Genomic DNA, 18549 nt, shown 5'->3' on the forward strand with positions numbered 1-18549 from the left:
CCTTTTCGGTACAGTTTCTTTTATACACAGTTTTAAATATTTCATGAAATTATCATATATTTCCTGTATATCATTATTTATAAGTATGAGATCATTTGTAATCATCTCTTCACATTTCTTAGCAAATTTTTTCAAATTTATATGTTTAAAGGAGATAAAATCATCTGCACTTCTTATTGAAGCATCTTTATATTCAGAGCTTTTCCCGTCTAAAGTTGTTTGGATATTTATTGGGAAGTGATCACGCAATGTACGGTGTCGTTGAAACTACCTAAAAAACGTGAAAAATATGCTGGCAAATGTGCTGACGAACTGTGCCCTCCTTTTTCAGGCAACCCCAAATGCCCCCTTTTACTCTCTTTTCATCGATCTCTCGTGAGTACGTATTTTCGGGTGTGAGAAATTCCCTTTTCATCTCTGATATTTTGCCCTTTTTTATTTTGACTCGTGCCCCTTTTCCTTTTAAATAAGTGTACTTTTTCCTTCGTAATGAGAACTCCCCCTTCTCTTTCTCTTAAATGCCACACTTCACCTCTGATAAGCGCCACTTTTATTTTGACATGTGCCATTTCCTTTCTAATAAGTACCATATTCCCTTTGGATAAGAGCCCCTTTTCCTTTTTTTATACGAGCCTCTCAAATGAACCAATTGTGGGGTTAACTGCCCCCAAGCCCCCCCCCCCCCCTCCTCTTTTAAATACCCATATATCATATGGAATTTTCGACCTGTCATTACTGTATAAATCACTAAGTTTATATGCATCTGCATGCATTAATCAAAATGGGGTTTGGATGCAACACATGTATTAGTACTTTAACCAACGATATGTATAATTGCAATGACCATTGCACCATCAATCAAATCACATCAAGCCTCGTCACCATATTTTCACAAACAAACATTTTGATGAGATCCATTTCCTCACTTTTCGTACTCCTAATCTCAAACAAAGACAATAAAAACAAAGCACTATTTATGAAAGCTACAGGGATCATGGTGACCAAAGAAAATCAAAGCTGCATTTAATACAAACATATCACTTGCATTTAATACAGACATATCATTTGCATTTAATACAAACAAATCACTTGCATTTAATACAAACATATCAATTGCATTTAATGCAAACATATCACTTGCATTTATAACAAACATATAAGCTCACACGTAGTGTGATTACCGTATTCAGAACACAAAGTGTAAATATTTCAGACCTGTCATTAATACAATATTTTTCATGAAGTCCAAACAGTTGAACAAAATTTAAGTGACATAGTTATGCATGTTTCACCATTTATTCATCGACAGTCATCTTGAAATATAGAATCAATAAATGAAATATAATGCATTCTTTAGAAAGTGAAGAAATCTCAAACTGAGATCTTTACTATTTTTACAACTTGGGTCACATTGAAAAACTGAGACATGATTCTTAACAGGACATGGCTTTCTGTTTTGTACTGATAGTAATACTTTATGAAAACAGATCTACAAGAGCCGTTGAATGCAATCTTGCAAAATGACGACAATTAAAACTGGCAATGATACAACATTTAGAAGAACATTAAGTGCATGATCACAAACTGAATAGTGGAATGTTTGACATATTTCTTACAAACTGATAACATACTACATAGATGGAGTATCATGACCCCCAAAACATTCAGAACAAAAATTATATTGTAATTAGCATAAGATCAGAATATGGTCACAGTACACATGACTTCAATTTTATGCACACTATATAAACTGTGTACATTAAAGATTTCTTTCATTATTCAATTTCTACAAAATTTAATGAATAAATTCAAATCAGTACTGAATGAATAGTACATTTCAATGATGATCAAAGGAGAATTTGTGCAAAAAACAAAGAAGCCTCTTTGTGAACTTAAGTCTTGCCTTAAAATATATTGAAGAACTAAATGTGTGATGCAGTAAATGCATCTATTTCAATACAAAAAGCTTCATTACAGACAAGCTGGCAAAATAAGTTACAAATACTTCATAAACAAAACTATGTGTTGTGGAACAGCCTGAACACTTAACAAAACAAGAACTCTCTTCAGAGATAAATTTCAATAATCAGCTTCAACAGGCCTCTTTGATAACTAAGTCTTGCCTTAAATTATACTGAAAATTAAATGTGATGCAGTAAACGCATCTATTTCAATACAAAAAGCTTTATTACAGATAAGTTGGCAAAATGGGTAATAAATATTTCTTACACAAAACTATGTGTTGTGGGACAACCTGAACACTTAACAAAACAAGAACTCTCTTCAGAGACGAATTTAAGCTTTCAGCTTCAACAGGTATTATTCAATCAATCAATAATTTTCATTGGAATATAAAGGCTAAGCCCGTCCAATAATCAATGGGTGGATTTTTATACACCTATGCACTATAGCACAAATCAGCCTAAAGAAGAAAAATAAAGAAGCTACATTTAGAATAGACTACATGGAGTAAAATGTAGATACACTTGACTCACTGTGGCAGAGATTAGGTTAGTATTAGGCATTCATGTTTGCTAGTACATAGACATTAATCCCTATATACCTTTTTAAACACAGGTAATACTGTAATCTGATTACTGGCATGCATTCTAATGATGGAACAGTCTGACGTCAGTATGGGAGAGGATGATGTGGTGTTCATTACATGCCTCGATGATAGCCTGGTCTGCCAAAGCTCCTTTAGGACTAGCAATGTAGGACACGCCACTCTGTTTTAAAGATAAAAATATATATTTAAAGGTTAAAGGAGCTAGCAATGAAGGGCACGCCACTGTGTAATATATAACTGCCATTACACAAAAAGAGTGTTTTTGTTATTCAAAGGATGCAGTAATTACTGAAAATTTGAAACTCTCCAAAACATGAAATCCTTGTATGTTGACAACATGCAACTGACTTATAGTCTATGTTTTATCTTATTGCAATTTGAACACTGCTGACAAAACGTAAGTTACAACCACTTTTACTGATATCAAGGCTTCACACAAATGTGCAAAAGTAAATTGCAAACATAAATATTTTATATTCCTAAATTGGAGTAAAAGCTGACTAGATTACTCCCACTACCAAAAGGTAAATTGTACTTTGATTCAAAAACATTTTTTAAGGTTAACCATAATACTATACTGAAGGATCATTTCAATCTTGCCTAGTATATCATAGAAATGGGGTGATATGGTGCTTACTCTGAAATTATAAAGCACATCAACTTTATGCTTTCTTTATTTAACATAATTTGACTAGTTTCTCATACAAAGATACCAGTGATTTTCATAATGTGCTCCAGGTAGTCTGTATCATTAACAATGGCAAGATGATAAGGCTAAATAAAAAACAAAACATGTTAAATGTCCTTCCTTTTTTTTATTTTTTATTTTTTAACTACCGCTTGGTACATTTTCCCTGACAGTCGGGCTATTTTTCAAGATGGCCCTCAGGATTTTTTTTTTAAATCAGAAATAGATCCATTTTAGCAGTGTTTTTCATGTTTAAATTTTTGTTTTAATAAATCAAATTAAATTAAAAAAAATAAAAAATAAAAAAAAGAAAACAGCCCCCAAAAAGGAAGTGAGCGGGGAAACTAAACATGTAAACAAAATTAAATGGCCTAATTTTGTCTTTTTATTGGTCAAATAACTATGAATTCTCCATTCCTGGATTAAGCCTATGGGAATGAAAGAATTCAGTAGTCGATGGGTTAATGAAGGCATACCTGACTAGCTCGGTCAATGTTGTCTCTGAATGGGAAGAAAGCATCTGAACTCAAAGCGACATCACTCAGCTGTGAGATCCATTCCTTGCGTTCAGCCTGGATAAATACAACAATCATATCAAGTTATAAAGGTAGTGATGCAAAATGTCTTGAGAACCCAATTCTGGTGGATATAGTGGGCAATGTATAAACATCTTCATTATCACAATTACTATCATAAAATAGCAGCTTCACATTGTATTAAACAAATATGGCAAGATAAAAACAGAGGGCAATGCATAATCCATATTTACTTAGTCCTATTCAAAAGTCTTTAAAGATGAAGACCAGTAGTGGTAAAATTGAGGTTCAAAGGTTTTGGGTGCAAACAAATCTATTCAATATTGTTTAAATATTGCCTTCAGAGGTTTAGATGGCAATACTTCAACCTAAATTCGCAAAAAAGCAGATATATATGCCCAATGTTGAAGTGCATTTGTGACATCTTTCCAGGCCGGATCGACATGATAATTTACCAAATATATCAATTAGTAGGCGGTTTCCCGGCAAGATGTGTATCATCACGTATTAGTCAAAACATATTCTTTCACATGATTGGTAATAAGAGCTTCCATTTCATTTTTTGAGAGGGGGGCGTTTCCAAAATTGGTCTATACCTTTGAGCTGTACTAAGTTGATACTTTTCCATCACTCTATTACTTTGCACTTGGGTAAAGTTAACATTAATCAGTATTTCATGCTTACCTCGGTCAGAATGGCAGGTGGATTTTCCAACATCCCTTCCCAAGTCTCTCGGCTCATGTCCTGCAAGGTGACATAAAAATATCATTGAAATTAAAATTAAGCATTTATTATCCATTCAGAAAATAAATAATCATAATCATAGACAGTGGTAAACTACATTCATAAAATAGATTTAGTTGGGCAATTTACGTAAAAATAAGTTTTGTACGATGAGGATGTAGACAGAGAGAGTTGAAGAGGACCAAAGGTAGGTAGGCAGAGGAGGTGGGTAGAGCAGTGAAGAAAAGATAGAACTAGAGAAAGCCGACATCAGATTGGAGATGATAACAACAGGGAAAAGGAGTACAATGTCATATAGTAAACAATCAGTGCGAGAATTGTCAAGGGTACTAGGGTGAGAGGAAAGTAAAGGTCAAACAAAATGAACAATTAAGTTTGCACGACATACGGTCTGCGATAAATGGTACAACCAATATCATATATATATATATATATATATATATATATATATATATATATATAGATGCATATCAATAGACTGTTACAAAGCGAGAAAAATAACTTTCACCAACGTGTAAATAGATTTCCATTTCAATTAATTCATCAGGGTTATTTTTACTTGCAACTTTTCTTGAGTGCACAATCTCATGTACATAAATAATGCCCAGTGTAGTTTACAACTACATCCCAAACATTTTAAATGCTACATCTTTATGCATTTATTTCTTACCTCTCCTACAGTTCCGTTCACATAGACATCTATGACATTGGACATCTCGGCTCTCTTCACACCAGGCTTGAACTTCATTGACTGAACATTGGGGTGATGACGGAGCCACCTGATGACAAAGATATATATTAGGACATGTCATTTGTGAAACAACAAACCTTGTAATAAATACGAATACATGCTAACAATTTTGGTAATACATTCATCTGTATTTTTTTCTAATCCATTGATATCAGCAGTTTGGATAAGGGTGTTATCTCAACATCAAAACAATATTAAAGTTGAAGAGAAATGTTGATTGCTTAGCACTTGTTAATGGCAAATATGTATTATGAAATAAATGTCTCAATGTCCTTTTGCAATCACAAAGTTGTCCATGAAATGTATTCTATTCAAATACATAGACATATAAGAAAGAAGTGCTATATTACATGCATCTTGAAACATAAAACATCAAAGTGTACCGATAACTCGTCAATAGAATATGAGTTGCCACACAAGTAATCTTACCAGTTGTTAGCCTTGTCTCCCGCAAGTCTTGTGCAGTGAATACGGGACTGCTGGCCTGCTCCTGTGCCGATGACCTGACCGTTCTTAGCGTAGCAGATCGAGTTAGATTGGATGTACTTGACTGCTATTGTGGCAACAATCAGGTCACGAAGGGCGCCGTCACTCAACTGTCAATACAAATTAAAGAGACTTTAAAAACGAGTACAAAGGCCACATTTGCTGTTTCCCTTGAAAATGGTTTCTCATTGAATCGTGTACTAAAGGAACCTGTCTACAAAGATCACCCGTCTACAAAGGACACTTTTTGTGTTTCCCTTGGGCGGTAGCTGTAGACAGGTTTGACTGTATTTGTTGAAATTTACTGGATAATTTTATGGTGGGCAGCACCTACTCCTGGATGGTGTTTCACAAACCCTTTTTTCAATGACAAATGACAAATATCATTGATAAATTTGCTGGTAACCAATCAGAATCAAGGATTATACTAGGTTATAACAGAAACTGTCATTTGTCACTGATGACAAGTTTTGTGAAACACCCCCTTGGTTTTGATCAACATGCTCTGATAATCAAGAGAGGCCTCTCCCTCTAATCAAAACAAAGCTCTGCAGGAGAGAAATGCTCCAATGGCGGTATGATGAACCGAAAGGAATAAGTCAAAGTTCGATGTAGCACCCAAGGATTCAGTCCTCTCATCTCAGACGCCAATTCATAAACCTAAGTCTACATCATAATGCGAAGACTCCAGCAATACAAACTGTCAGCAATGACCATACAGTGATTTCTACAAAGCGAAATGTCGGCTGAACCACATACCACGTTCTTGTCTGTAACCACATTGCCAAACATTTTCTTGGTGATGTCTGCGTTGTTCCTGAGCTGAGTCAGCTGCATTCCATACAATGTACGTGTCTCCATTGCATCAGGCTCATAGGTAGGATCCATCTGAAATCGATGTCAACAATAAATATTCATATTAAATTCAAGTTTGTATGCATCTATATCATATGTAGGAGCTAAATACCCAACAAGTGCTGTACAAACTGACATGATATTCAAATTTATACAATTATTTGTATTGATACTTTTATAGTGTTCAGTGTTCAACCTACATAGGTGAAACTCAAGAGTTTACTGATAAATCTTTGTAGAACATTCCTCTGTCCCCTGTAGCTACAATGATCTGTCACCTTCAATCCATTAATATCTTTATGAGCAATGGTTAGGATATTACAATTGCATTTGGAATGTTATTGCTTGCTTGGTTCCTTGTCTGGCAATCAGGGCTTTCCATCTACTTCTATCTCTGGTTCTTTGTAATGTGAAGTCAGTATCCTGTTTACTGTGCCTTCTCTTGTCATAATATGCGCAACAAACTGAAAATGTATTTTCCTCATGATTTTGAGGAGGGATCTATTGACACAGGCCTTATTGACCACTTTTCCTTTGACAGAGACGAGAGGGAGGAGGAATGTTATAATTTGCATAGACCCTAGCATTACGACACAGCAGGGTTGTTGCCCTTACCTTAAGCACACAATATTTGCCTCCTTTCTTCTTGGCTAGCACAGCTAGAGCCTCAGGGTCATATCCTGGGGCAATGATGCCATCAGAGACCTGGTAAGTACAGAGGAGAAGTATTGAAAGAGGTTGTGAATTTGAATTTATTAACCATATATACATGTGAAAGCAAAACATACAATAGAAAATAGAATACATAAAACATACATAGTACAAAGCAAATATATGATCAGGACCACAAAGGAGCAAATTGCTTATAAATGGGGCTCTCACAAAAAAATGAATTCAGTCACCATACCCACACATGCACACACACACACCAACACATACACAAAATACTGTAAACTTTCAAGGTTGAGAAGCTAATTGACCATTTTTTTAAATGTATTTAAATCAAATGCACAAATCTTTGAGAGAGAGAGAGAGAGAGAGAGAGAGAGGGGGGAGGAGGAACAAAATACTATCATATATCACTATGAAATAAAATATTGAATGGACAAATTACCTCTCTAGAGATGATTTTAGCTGTTGGTAGATCACAGACATCGGAAAGAGCAACAAAATCACCAAAAGATGACATTCTGTCTGCACCTGTTATTCAATACACAGAAACACGTTGTCAGAATCACAATGATACACTTGTCATTTCATACACAGTAACATGGGGAAGGTCAATTTACTCATCTCGTATGTCATCTACCATGGATATATAACTCACTAGATAGCACATTAGCTTTGTAGAAATATCTTACCCCTTGCCCTGGCATATGCTGTAGCTAATGTAGCAACTCATCTCGTATTTCATCTACCATGGACATAAAACTCACTAGATAGCACACTAGCTATGTAGAGATATCTTACCCCTTGCCCTATCATATGCTGTAGCTAATTTAGCTACTCATCTTGTATTTCATCAACCACAGACATATAACTCACTAGATAGCAAACTAGCTTAGAAGAGATATCTTACCCCTTGCCCTATCATATGCTGTAGCTAATGTAGCTACTAATCTCGTACCGTATGTCATCTACTGTAACCATAGATATATAACCCACTAGATAGCAAACTAGCTTAGTAGAGATATCTTACCCCTTGCCCTTGCATATGCTGTAGCTAATGGAGTAAGCGTGTCTATCATGTCATCCACCATAGAAACCTTAGCTTCCTCAGCGGACAAGGGAACTCCAACAGCAGCACCTGCAAGTAAGACAGTTACAGTTCTCTATTACTTTACTTCAAGCGAGTATTGAAGATCTTTGACCCACCAGACTTTCATATACTTAAATAGGTGTTGTCAAATGAGCCCTTGATTATCCACAATTTTTATCTTCCTCATTCTAGCTTTGGAAGTGGACTACGTTCCTGTAACTTTCTCTTTGCTTCATGTATCACGATAACATTCATAAGTTTCATAATACATATATCCATTTCCAGAACTTTACATGATGGATGTAAACAGTCACAATGCATGTTATGTTTCAAAGCCATCTGTAATAAAGCAGACTATCAGGAACATTTTCAATCAATAACAAAGGACTTTTTTTCACTAGCATAGGCACTAGCATTCCCTTCTTTGTAGGGAAAAACTTGTGATACTGTATCTCCCTACATACAGATAGCATTCTTTAAAGAGTATTATACACAAAACCTGATGATTGACTGCCTATTAAAAACTGTTCACCTGTTACTGTAAATGCTGTTATTTTCGCATGATTCATTTTTCACGCTGAGCGACCCCAAAATATATTTGTGGGTTGCACGCAATTCAGCCCGTTCAAAACATGCATACTTATATTTGTGTGAGGTCTAAAATTCGTGCTTGCCGATCTTAGCGCAAAAACCGCAAAATTGAATGTACCTCGTTTTTTTCTTTTACAGTATATGGAATGCTGATCTATCTTTCATCAATCATTCTTTGGAATTGTCTGTCAATTATCCAGAGGCAAAATGGTTTGAAATATACCTGCAGGACTGACATGCTTGAAGGAAGAAGCAGCAGGGAGACCCAGAGCAGCTTTGAGTTCCTTAACCAGCTGCCAAGCATTGAAAGCATCGCAGAGATTGATGAATCCTGGTGACCCGTTGATGACCTCTAGCGGTAGCTTGGGGAGGAAGGTGGATAGCTGGGCCGGTTTCTGGTGAGGATTGGTGCCGTACCGCAGAGGAAGGTTGGACTGACCCTCGCTGTACTGCTGCCTGAAGTAGTTGGAGATGGCCATGTCGTAGGTGGCTGTGTGATTGAAGGCCTGAGATAGATAGAGAGAGAGAGATAGAGAGAGAGAGAGAGAGAGAGAGAGAGAGAGAGGGAGAGGGAGAGAGAGAGAAACAGAGCAAAAGGTCAAATTTGGTGCATCTTTGAAAATATCACAACTATTGCACCAAATCACTAGTAGCACTTTTCTGTTAGGAAAATTTGAGAATTTGGAATTTCAAAACTGTTTTATGGAAAAGAAAAATGAGCAACTATACCTTGACTGCTAGTGCCTTCCTACTCTCAATGGTTGTATCATTATCTGGCCTCTCAACCATCTCTTGGATAATGCTGACAAAATGAACATAAGAGAACAAATTATTATTTAAAAAAAAGAAAAGCAATCTTTAATTCATGAAAGGGGAAGAAAAAAATACATTCAGGAATAAAGAGTAACATCATAAAACTTCTTAAATATACTTCAACATGATTTTAATAATCTCTTGAAAACATTTAATAAATTATAACCTAGGACACGAAAGCTTATCATAAATCAAAGTTCTTAAAAAAACAAAATTGATGAATATATATCAATCAATACATGTATACAGCATGGTGTCTGCCTTTTCTCAAAATGTTAAAGCTTTCCACAAGACTTTTTTTATCAGGAAATCAAACTTACTTGGAGTAGTCTGTGGGATCGCACACAGTGGTTACTCTAGCATGATTCTTAGCTGCAGCCCTCAGGAGAGTCACACCACCTAAATGAGGAAACCAAAATAACTTCATTCATTCAATGTCGCAATGCAATGTTGGTAAAGACCACGATCCTGAAGCAACCATATCCTTTACGAGAGATGTGGGAGATGAAAGTTCCCATTGAGTTTTGGAAAGCTAGAAATTAAATTACACACAGGTTACAATTCAAGCAATATTAAATCATCAAGCAGCTACGTTTACCAAGTGAAAAAACAACAAACATACATACACCTCGTAGAGTTAACAAAGAGACATTGGAGGAAAGTTGTAGCTATCAATAGTCCTAGAAAGTACATGAATAGACTAAATTTCAGACAAGTCGAGGCTATCATACCATGACTTATAAATGACTTAAAGGGATTGGGTATCTTTGTCTCAGATTCTGAAACAAAATCCTGGATTTAGCTCATGCGGCAATGATAATTATAAACCTTAAGGTCAGTCAGGAACCCCCATGACTTTTACAAGCCATTCTGATTATCAAGATATTTTGATTGGAATTATAAATTTTGAAAACCGTTTGCCAAACGGTTTTCATAGCACTACAGTCTATTGGGGGAAATGAGTATGGTAAAAGCGGTCACTCAAAGATTTTTACTTTTTTGAGGCACTTCTAGATCATTTTGAAACACGATTTTTTTTTAGGGTTTCAACATTACACCAAATCACAGACACTTTTAACAGGTAGGGCTGTGCATCTCAGATTTAACATTGTTAAACAATGCCTTTAAAAATAAGGAGGAAATAAAATACACTTCACAGGGGCTTCATGAACTGTACCTTGTCTCAAGTACATAATTCAAAAACTTATTCTTTACAGTAAACCCCAGGAACAGGAAACGTAAGCCCACTGTAAACATTACATTCTCTAATTCTGAAGTAAAATTATTTCAATTTCCACAAAAATATTAAGGAAAATGTGAGATGAATCAAGAATTTACCAATATCGATGTTCTCCACAGCATCTGCCACGGCTACTTCCGGTTTGGCGATAGTCTGCTCAAAGGGATACAGGTTACATGCTACCACCCTGCAAGATCATACACAGTATAACTTGTTAAACAAATATTCATCTAATTATCTATTCGCTCTGAAAATAATTGAATATTTATATTATATTGACTGGGCTTGAGGGGTATATCAGAAATATTGACCAAGCTAAGATCATATTGCCGAAGAGTCGAAGACGAGTGCAATATGGTGTTAGCGCGGTCAATATTTCTGATGTACCCCAAAAGAAGCCCTGTCAATATTATTATTATTACCTGTACAAGGCATTTTTTTTACAAATGATATACAACTTTGGTATCAATCTTGATTTTTACTCCCGTCTGTTTGCCAGTCCATCTGATTCATACCTGCCAACCTGAGACAAGAGAAATTAGGAGTAAATTTTTCTGGATGGACTACGAGGTCGCGAACCACCGAAGGATTGGGGTAGTAGCCCGTAGATTGGGGGGGGGGGGGGGGGGGGTACACAGGACTTTAGGGTCTATTTTTTTTTCTCTCCATTTTAATGGTGCAAATGGGCCTTTTCCTTCAACCTTTTCGCCCCACACATAAAGAATTTTTGAAATGTGAACACTCACAAAACTACATGTTTCACTACCCACCTCAGTTAGGAGCCCTATTTTGCAAAGGTATATAGTAGTAGTAATCCAAAATAAATCCAAGGAAGTCCGGTAAATAACAAGCTTTCAAGATCGCAGTCATCGCACAAGCATTGAAGAAAACATGCCAATGTATACAGTGTTTATGCACGGCGTATCAACTGCACATGTAATATAAATACACGTGGGCTATACGCAGGTATGGATAAACGTCCCCAAATTGCTGATGTGAGATGCTTGTAGGATACTTTACAGGACAGAATGGACATTTTGCTATTGAAAATGGCGGACGCACACACAAAATATTAATTTAAAAAAATTATTTAAAAAAAATAAATAAAATAAAAAATAAATAAAATTAAAAAAAATCAGAGTTTTGAGGCATGCACTCGGAATTCGGAGTTGGTATGAAAAATGCGGAGAAACTCCGCCTAAATCGGGGTGGTTGGCAGGTATGCTGATTTCAGGTTATTGAGGCAGGTATGTAATTGTGACGTAACAATGATTGTTATCGCGTGTAAATTGAATCCTACTGCGCAAGCGCACTGATGGAATATGGCTCAATATCCCCCTCTGATTTAGTACAGTGGTCTACGGTCTACAGCTACATATTCAGAGCAGTGTACAAAATGCAACTTTTTATTTAGCAGCTAAAATGCCTTGTACATGTATAGATAATAATAATTATTATTATTACTAATTTGGCGTCATCTGTGCCTGGAAAAAAGAAAAGTGCGAAAAGTGAACTGAATTGCTGTAACCCTCAGGTCTTTCCTCTCGGTATAACTGATTGGGGGTGTGTAGGTGGACCACTACGCCGGGGTCAAAGTAAATATTGAAGTAAATGCCTACCTGATGTATTGGTAGTTATTTTTCAGCAGATCAGCAGCATCTTCCTCAGTTTTCCTTGCCAGGATACCTGATAAAGAGACAACAAAATAACTTAATTTAATTAGTAGTTCTTTTGGATCATTTTCTCAAGGGTTATGCAACAAAACTAAGAAGATAAACAATGGGGACACGTTTTTCACAATTTCAAAGGATCAACTGGATTTATACACATAGCGTCAAAAGATAATTTACCATGTCTAGCATTATACTAAGATCATGTACACAAGACGGTTTTAATTTAGAGCCTTGATTTCAAAAGAAATTTCTTACCTCCATGGACGGCTGGATGGAGGGTTTTGACCCTCCCTCCAAGCATCTCAGCTACTCCTGTGATGTCACTCACATCTCTGTCATGATAAAACAAGGAGCATCATATGAATGATGCGAGGATAGGTAATATTATTAATATTAAATGTATCAACAATAATAATAATCTGGATCAATATAGCATTTAAAACGAAATACCATCTCTACCAACTTTACAGATCGCATTACCTTAGTACTTGCATTCATTTACACACAATGTGCACCATCTTCACTCCTTGGGGAGTATTCCTACCATATACTCAGTATAGTTTACTAGATCTTACATAGAAATTTAAAAATTATCTAATTTGTTATGTCTTGAATTGTTCTGTCTTTGTTTGTCGACAGGAATGGACCCTGCATACATTTAATATTATCACCCGTAACTGAAACCAACACACAATTAATATCACGGTATTAGTCTCTTTTTATTCCACCAAGCTAAATTTTTGCACCTTGCACAAATGCACTTCTCAACACAAAATATTTCACTAAATTTGTTTTGTTATTTTCGCTCAAAATTAATTCAGCCATGCTCACTTTTAATCACTTCAATTATATCTTATTTAACATTGAATACAATGCAGTTGCATGGGTTGTTCTTTTATTTTGTTAACTCGGCAGAGGCCACGGTCATGTTCAAGCATTTACGCTTATGACATATGGTCTCCTGCTTTTTCCTTTTGTATGAAACTTTTATTTTAACTAGAAACAAATTTTTGCTTTTGAATATATTTTATTTTGAGGCTACAAATGGCTCTCCATAATTTTAAAGTCCAACTTAGAGTTAAGTTGGACTTAGAATCTATGTGAAACACCCCCCCCCCCAGGACCACTTTGGTAGGAGAAAGATAGAATGGTCTTACTTGACAGGGATACCAGCCGCCTTGAGAGCCTTGGATGTTCCTCCAGAGGCAATCAGCTGTAGACCTAAGCGATGAAGCTGGGTGGCAAAGTCAATCAGACCTTCCTTGTTGAAAACACTCAAGATTGCTGTGAATACAATGAGAAAAGAGAAGATTAGAAAACAGGCTTGTTCCAAGTTTTATGGTAGTCTACCTTCAAATGAAACATCTTGTCTGCTTGGAATTAGAGCTTTTTTTAAAACAAGTAGTAGTGGTGGTGGTGGTTATTTTACCTGACTGCTTAGAAAGCATAAATGCTTGTTGATAAGCAACCAGAGGACCGACAGCTTTAGGTCCTCTCTGAGGGACCTGGTAATGAGAATTAATGCCTTACCAAAGGGCACTAGGGCGTTGACTTGGTTTCGAACCCGGGTCGCCGGATTAAGAGACCACTGCTTTACCGACTGAGCTATCTCGCCTCCTCAATAAACAAGTGTCGACTCTTGATGCTCTCCTCTAAGACAGATGGAACCAGCTGCTTGCTGCTTGCCTCAACAATTGGCATTGTGTCTGAGCGTGCGCGCGTGGATGTCAGATGTGTCTAAATCAGGCTCCCAAAAAACCTTCGAAACTTGCAAATATATTCGTTGGAATCTCAATTATTGAGCTAGTTTTTGGCTGATATCAACTTCTTTGTGGATTTATGCTGGATTTTCTTTGTTGGAGCATTTATTCTTTGATTTTAGATTGAGGATTATTGCTCTCAACTTATTACATACTCGCACTAGAAAAAAGTGTCTGTTAATTCAATCGCAGTACATCGGACTAAGATCAGCCTATAGTAAGCCTACAGGCTACACTCAATGATACACACACTTCTCGCTCTAATATTCAAGCTAAACCCTTTCGCGGGCTTCAAGGAAATTTTGCTTGAGGAATTTCGCGTTGTGGATTTAGCACACTAGTAGATTCTAGGGGTTATTTCAAGTTGTATGAAAAAGATTCCGCTAATCAGGAATCATCAACTATGGAAAAAATACAGAAAAAACTGACTAAATTATCTCCTTTTGGCATAAGCAAGGAGGAAAATGAAGAAAGTGTTGTAGAAATTGCGGAAGCTGTATCTGGAAAAGAGTTTGTTGATAAAACAGCTAAACGCAGTCGTAGTGGTTCCATTCTAAAGGCAAAGAGATCGCTTGAAAAACCTGAAGAAAACGTAGAGAAAGGAGGAAGGAAGGCAACTTCCAAGATCAAAGCTGGGACATCTGCTTCACAGGGGACAGGAAACTACACATGTGAGTTGGGCTTGTCTTCGATGCCAAGATGTGCCAATTGAGATGTATGACGTACTGTCTAATCATGCAAACCTGCATTGGTTTTGAAAGGAGTGTGAGGACAGAGCAATTAAGGCTGTGAGACATGCCTATGGCTCATCATCATCATCTACTTCACAAACAGTTGAGCAAATCATCATTGATGTTAAGAAGGAAATTACAGAGGTGAAAGAAGAAATCAAAAGCCTGAAAACTCTTAACAAGAGGGCCCATGTTGTTGGTAATGGATCTAGTGCCAGTACCAGTATTTCTGGTCCTGCTCCGGGTTCACCACCGGGACTACTCAAACTCCCAGGTTTATCAACCGTCCTGACTGAATGTGTCAATGTCGCCACAATGGAAGAAATCATGGACAGAGAGAAACGCAAAAACAATGTTGTAATTTCCAACCTCCCAGAGTCTAAGGCAGACATTGCCACAAATCGAGAAAAAGAGGACTATAATGGAGTGAAGAGTCTTTTCACCAGTGGTATGGAGATTACCGGGGTCAAGATGAAGAACGTTACTAGACTTGGTGGGGTCCATCAGAGCAAGGATAAACCCAAAGTTCTGCTAGTTAAACTTGAGGCGATGGGCATAAGAATGATATCCTTTCATCTGCCCGCAAATTATGAAACACTGAGAGATGGACTGACACATGTCTCACCGGATCTGAATCCTACCCAGCACAAGGAGAGGAGAACTGTGTGGGAAGAGGTCAAAAGAAGGAGGAATGAAGGTGAAACTGAAACTGACATCTTCATACATAATGGGAGGATCATCATGGCTAAGAAGAACCACAGGAGAAAACATGGACATGATGGGATAAATACAAAAGTGAAGGAAAGTGGTGATGGCCCAAGATCTGAAGGGGCAGCGGGAGGAGACGTACCTCCTCAGCATTGACTGGGGCGGGGTACAGCCAGCATTTTAAACAGTTGTCCATCAAGAAAACTCAGAGATGGTAATGGTTTTAGAGTACTGTATACAAATGCTGACTCACTTACGAATAAGTTTATTGAACTTCAACAATTAGTGTATGTACATGATCCAAACTGTGTTATGATTACCGAGGCTAATCCTAAAAGTTCAGCTTTTGCACTGCATCCAACATCTGTGAGTTTGCAAGGGTACGATAGTTTTTGTAACTTTGATGAAAACTAAGGTGCGAGGCATCCTCATGTACATGAAGCAATCTTTATCTGCCACCAACATTCAGAACAGCTCCGATTTCTCAGAATCTGTATGGATTTCAGTAACTCTTTCTGAAAATATCCCTTTGTTGTTGGGGTGTGTACATGTAATATCGCAGACCATCTTCAACATCACTTAACAACAAACTATTGTGAAAACTGGTACGCGGCATTACCTTGAGAAAAGAGCGGCATATTCTTGTTGTAGGAGATTTTAACTTTCCAAGTATAAACTGGAGTAACTGGCATCTACAGTGGAGTGACGAACAGCCCGCTTATCAATTTTTAACTGCAGTGCAGGACATTTTTCCTCTGCCAGCACATATCACGCGCTACCAGATTTAGGGAAGGACAACAGGCTAACATTCTGGACCTTGTGCTCACTGATGAATTGGACCTCATCTACGACATCAATATTTGCCTCCCCTGGCCCTGTAGACCGAATTTTCCGTCTCTTTCGTTCGTTAGCCTCTTATTGGGGTAGGGTCGGCCGGCTCTCTCTTTAGAGACAGAAACCGTCTATACACATTCCCTTGATAACGCCACGGCCATTTCAGGTCGTAGCGTTTTGTCCCCAAAATCCCCCAAAATGTCATTTTACCTCGTGAATATCCAAATGTAAATTAGGCCTAGGCTATAATACATCGGTTCCACTTACTAAATTTATTGAAATAATCCGTTTAATGGTCCCTTTTAAGAAAATTATGGGTCAAAATCGACATCCATGTTGAAAGTCTTGCAAGCCGTGTTAAACTCTCGCTGCCCGGAGTCATCTAAATCAATCTCATCCCTTCTAGTCTACGCCGAAGGCAAAATGATTATGAAGGAAAAACTGTGCGCCATCTACACGTTCGTAATGGCGTTATCACAGTTTTTCCTTCATAATCATTTTGCCTTCGGCGTAGACTAGAAGGGTTGAGATTGATTTAGATGACTCCGGGCAGCGAGAATTTAACACGGCTTGCAAGACTTTCAACATGGATGTCGATTTTGACCCATAATTTTCTTAAAAGGGACCATTAAACGGATTATTTCAATAAATTTAGTAAGTGGAACCGATGTATTATAGCCTAGGCCTAATTTACATTTGGATATTCACGAGGTAAAATGACATTTTGGGGGATTTTGGGGGCAAAACGCTACGACCTGAAATGGCCGTGGCGTTATCAAGGGAATGTGTATAGACGGTTTCCGTCTCTAAAGAGAGAGCCGGCCGACCCTACCCCAATAAGAGGCTAACGAACGAAAGAGACGGAAAATTCGGTCTACTGGCCCTGGGGAGGAGTGACCACTGACCACTGCTGTCTATTGATGAACACGACACTTCAACGTGAAGAACCATAAGAGAAAAAAGAATCTGTCTAGATCTAGATCTATGACTTCAATAAAGGCAATGAACTATGAAGAAATGAGGAAAATTTTGTGTGATGTTAATTGGGATGATTTTTTTGCCAATTCTAGCTGTACTGACTAATGGAAAAAAGTGTCTGATAAAATCCATCAATGTACGCTAGAGAATATTCCAAAGAGAGTCATGGGGAAAGGCAAGAAAAGGAATACCTATTTAGAATCTACATGACTCATGAAGCTTCGACTATCTCCAAGAGAAAGCAGAGATTGTGGAAAAGATCTTAGGAATCAAACAGCGCATGGGATTATGCTACATATGCTCACCAAGTTCTTGGGCTGCCATATTTCTGCAATTGAGAACAAGTCAATGCTGAAAGTGATACTGAGATAGATACTAAACAAATCGGCAGTCTGTCGAGTCGCGCCAGCTCCAGTAAAGGGATTCTGTGATGCAGTGAAAATGCAGAGTAGCACGTGTACTGTACGTACGTATCGAAAAATCTCTTCACAACTCTTGTAAGAGGATAAATCCGCTAGTAAGAAAAGTAGTATGAAGTATCATTATTACATCCGCGCTTTTCCTAATATATATCTTTCATTTTTTTTATACAAAAGTTATCATAATGTTTTGATAAAAACATCAATTTTTGTAATATTTCTGTTTTTTTTAAAGAACCGTCATTTTGCGTAATAATTTTATTTCAAAATAAGTACACCGCCGGAAATTTTCTTTCGCGGGGTATTTAATTTTCGGGGAACCCCCTTTTGCGAGTCACAGAATTTGTTGTGGTGCTAGCTCGCGAGTTCTTTGTTGACAATACAGTTGCGTATTTTTTTATCTCGTCAACTTTC

The 18549-nt window shown here is 37.2% G+C and overlaps 1 protein-coding gene across 1 annotated transcript; it reads right to left on the minus strand.

The window, feature by feature from the left end:
- Window positions 1-984: 984 nt before the first annotated feature.
- Window positions 985-18172, minus strand: LOC588680 (bifunctional purine biosynthesis protein PURH). Its single transcript, XM_030972651.1, has 17 exons — window positions 18022-18172; window positions 13863-13989; window positions 12961-13037; window positions 12652-12718; window positions 11131-11219; window positions 10113-10191; window positions 9709-9781; window positions 9203-9485; window positions 8329-8436; window positions 7744-7829; window positions 7245-7334; window positions 6534-6662; window positions 5718-5884; window positions 5208-5316; window positions 4478-4537; window positions 3734-3829; window positions 985-2729 (listed from the first exon to the last, which is right to left on the minus strand). The coding sequence occupies exons 1-17, from the start codon at window positions 18038-18040 to the stop codon at window positions 2610-2612; spliced, it is 1779 nt and encodes a 592-aa protein (XP_030828511.1). The 5' UTR covers window positions 18041-18172; the 3' UTR covers window positions 985-2609.
- Between the last annotated feature and the right edge of the window lie 377 nt (window positions 18173-18549).

This window comes from Strongylocentrotus purpuratus, unplaced genomic scaffold (assembly GCF_000002235.5).
Source record: "Strongylocentrotus purpuratus isolate Spur 01 unplaced genomic scaffold, Spur_5.0 spur5_scaffold_6, whole genome shotgun sequence".
Lineage (NCBI taxonomy): Eukaryota > Metazoa > Echinodermata > Echinoidea > Camarodonta > Strongylocentrotidae > Strongylocentrotus > Strongylocentrotus purpuratus.

What these genes read in the sequence shown, in the direction of transcription:
- LOC588680 (XM_030972651.1), bottom strand. An exon ending in CCATCCAGCCGTCCATGGAG is followed by an intron (nt 12,719 to 12,960) that starts GTAAGAAATTTC and finishes TCTCTTTATCAG; the next exon opens with GTATCCTGGCAAGGAAAACT. An exon ending in GATCCCACAGACTACTCCAA is followed by an intron (nt 9,782 to 10,112) that starts GTAAGTTTGATT and finishes TCATTTTGTCAG; the next exon opens with CATTATCCAAGAGATGGTTG.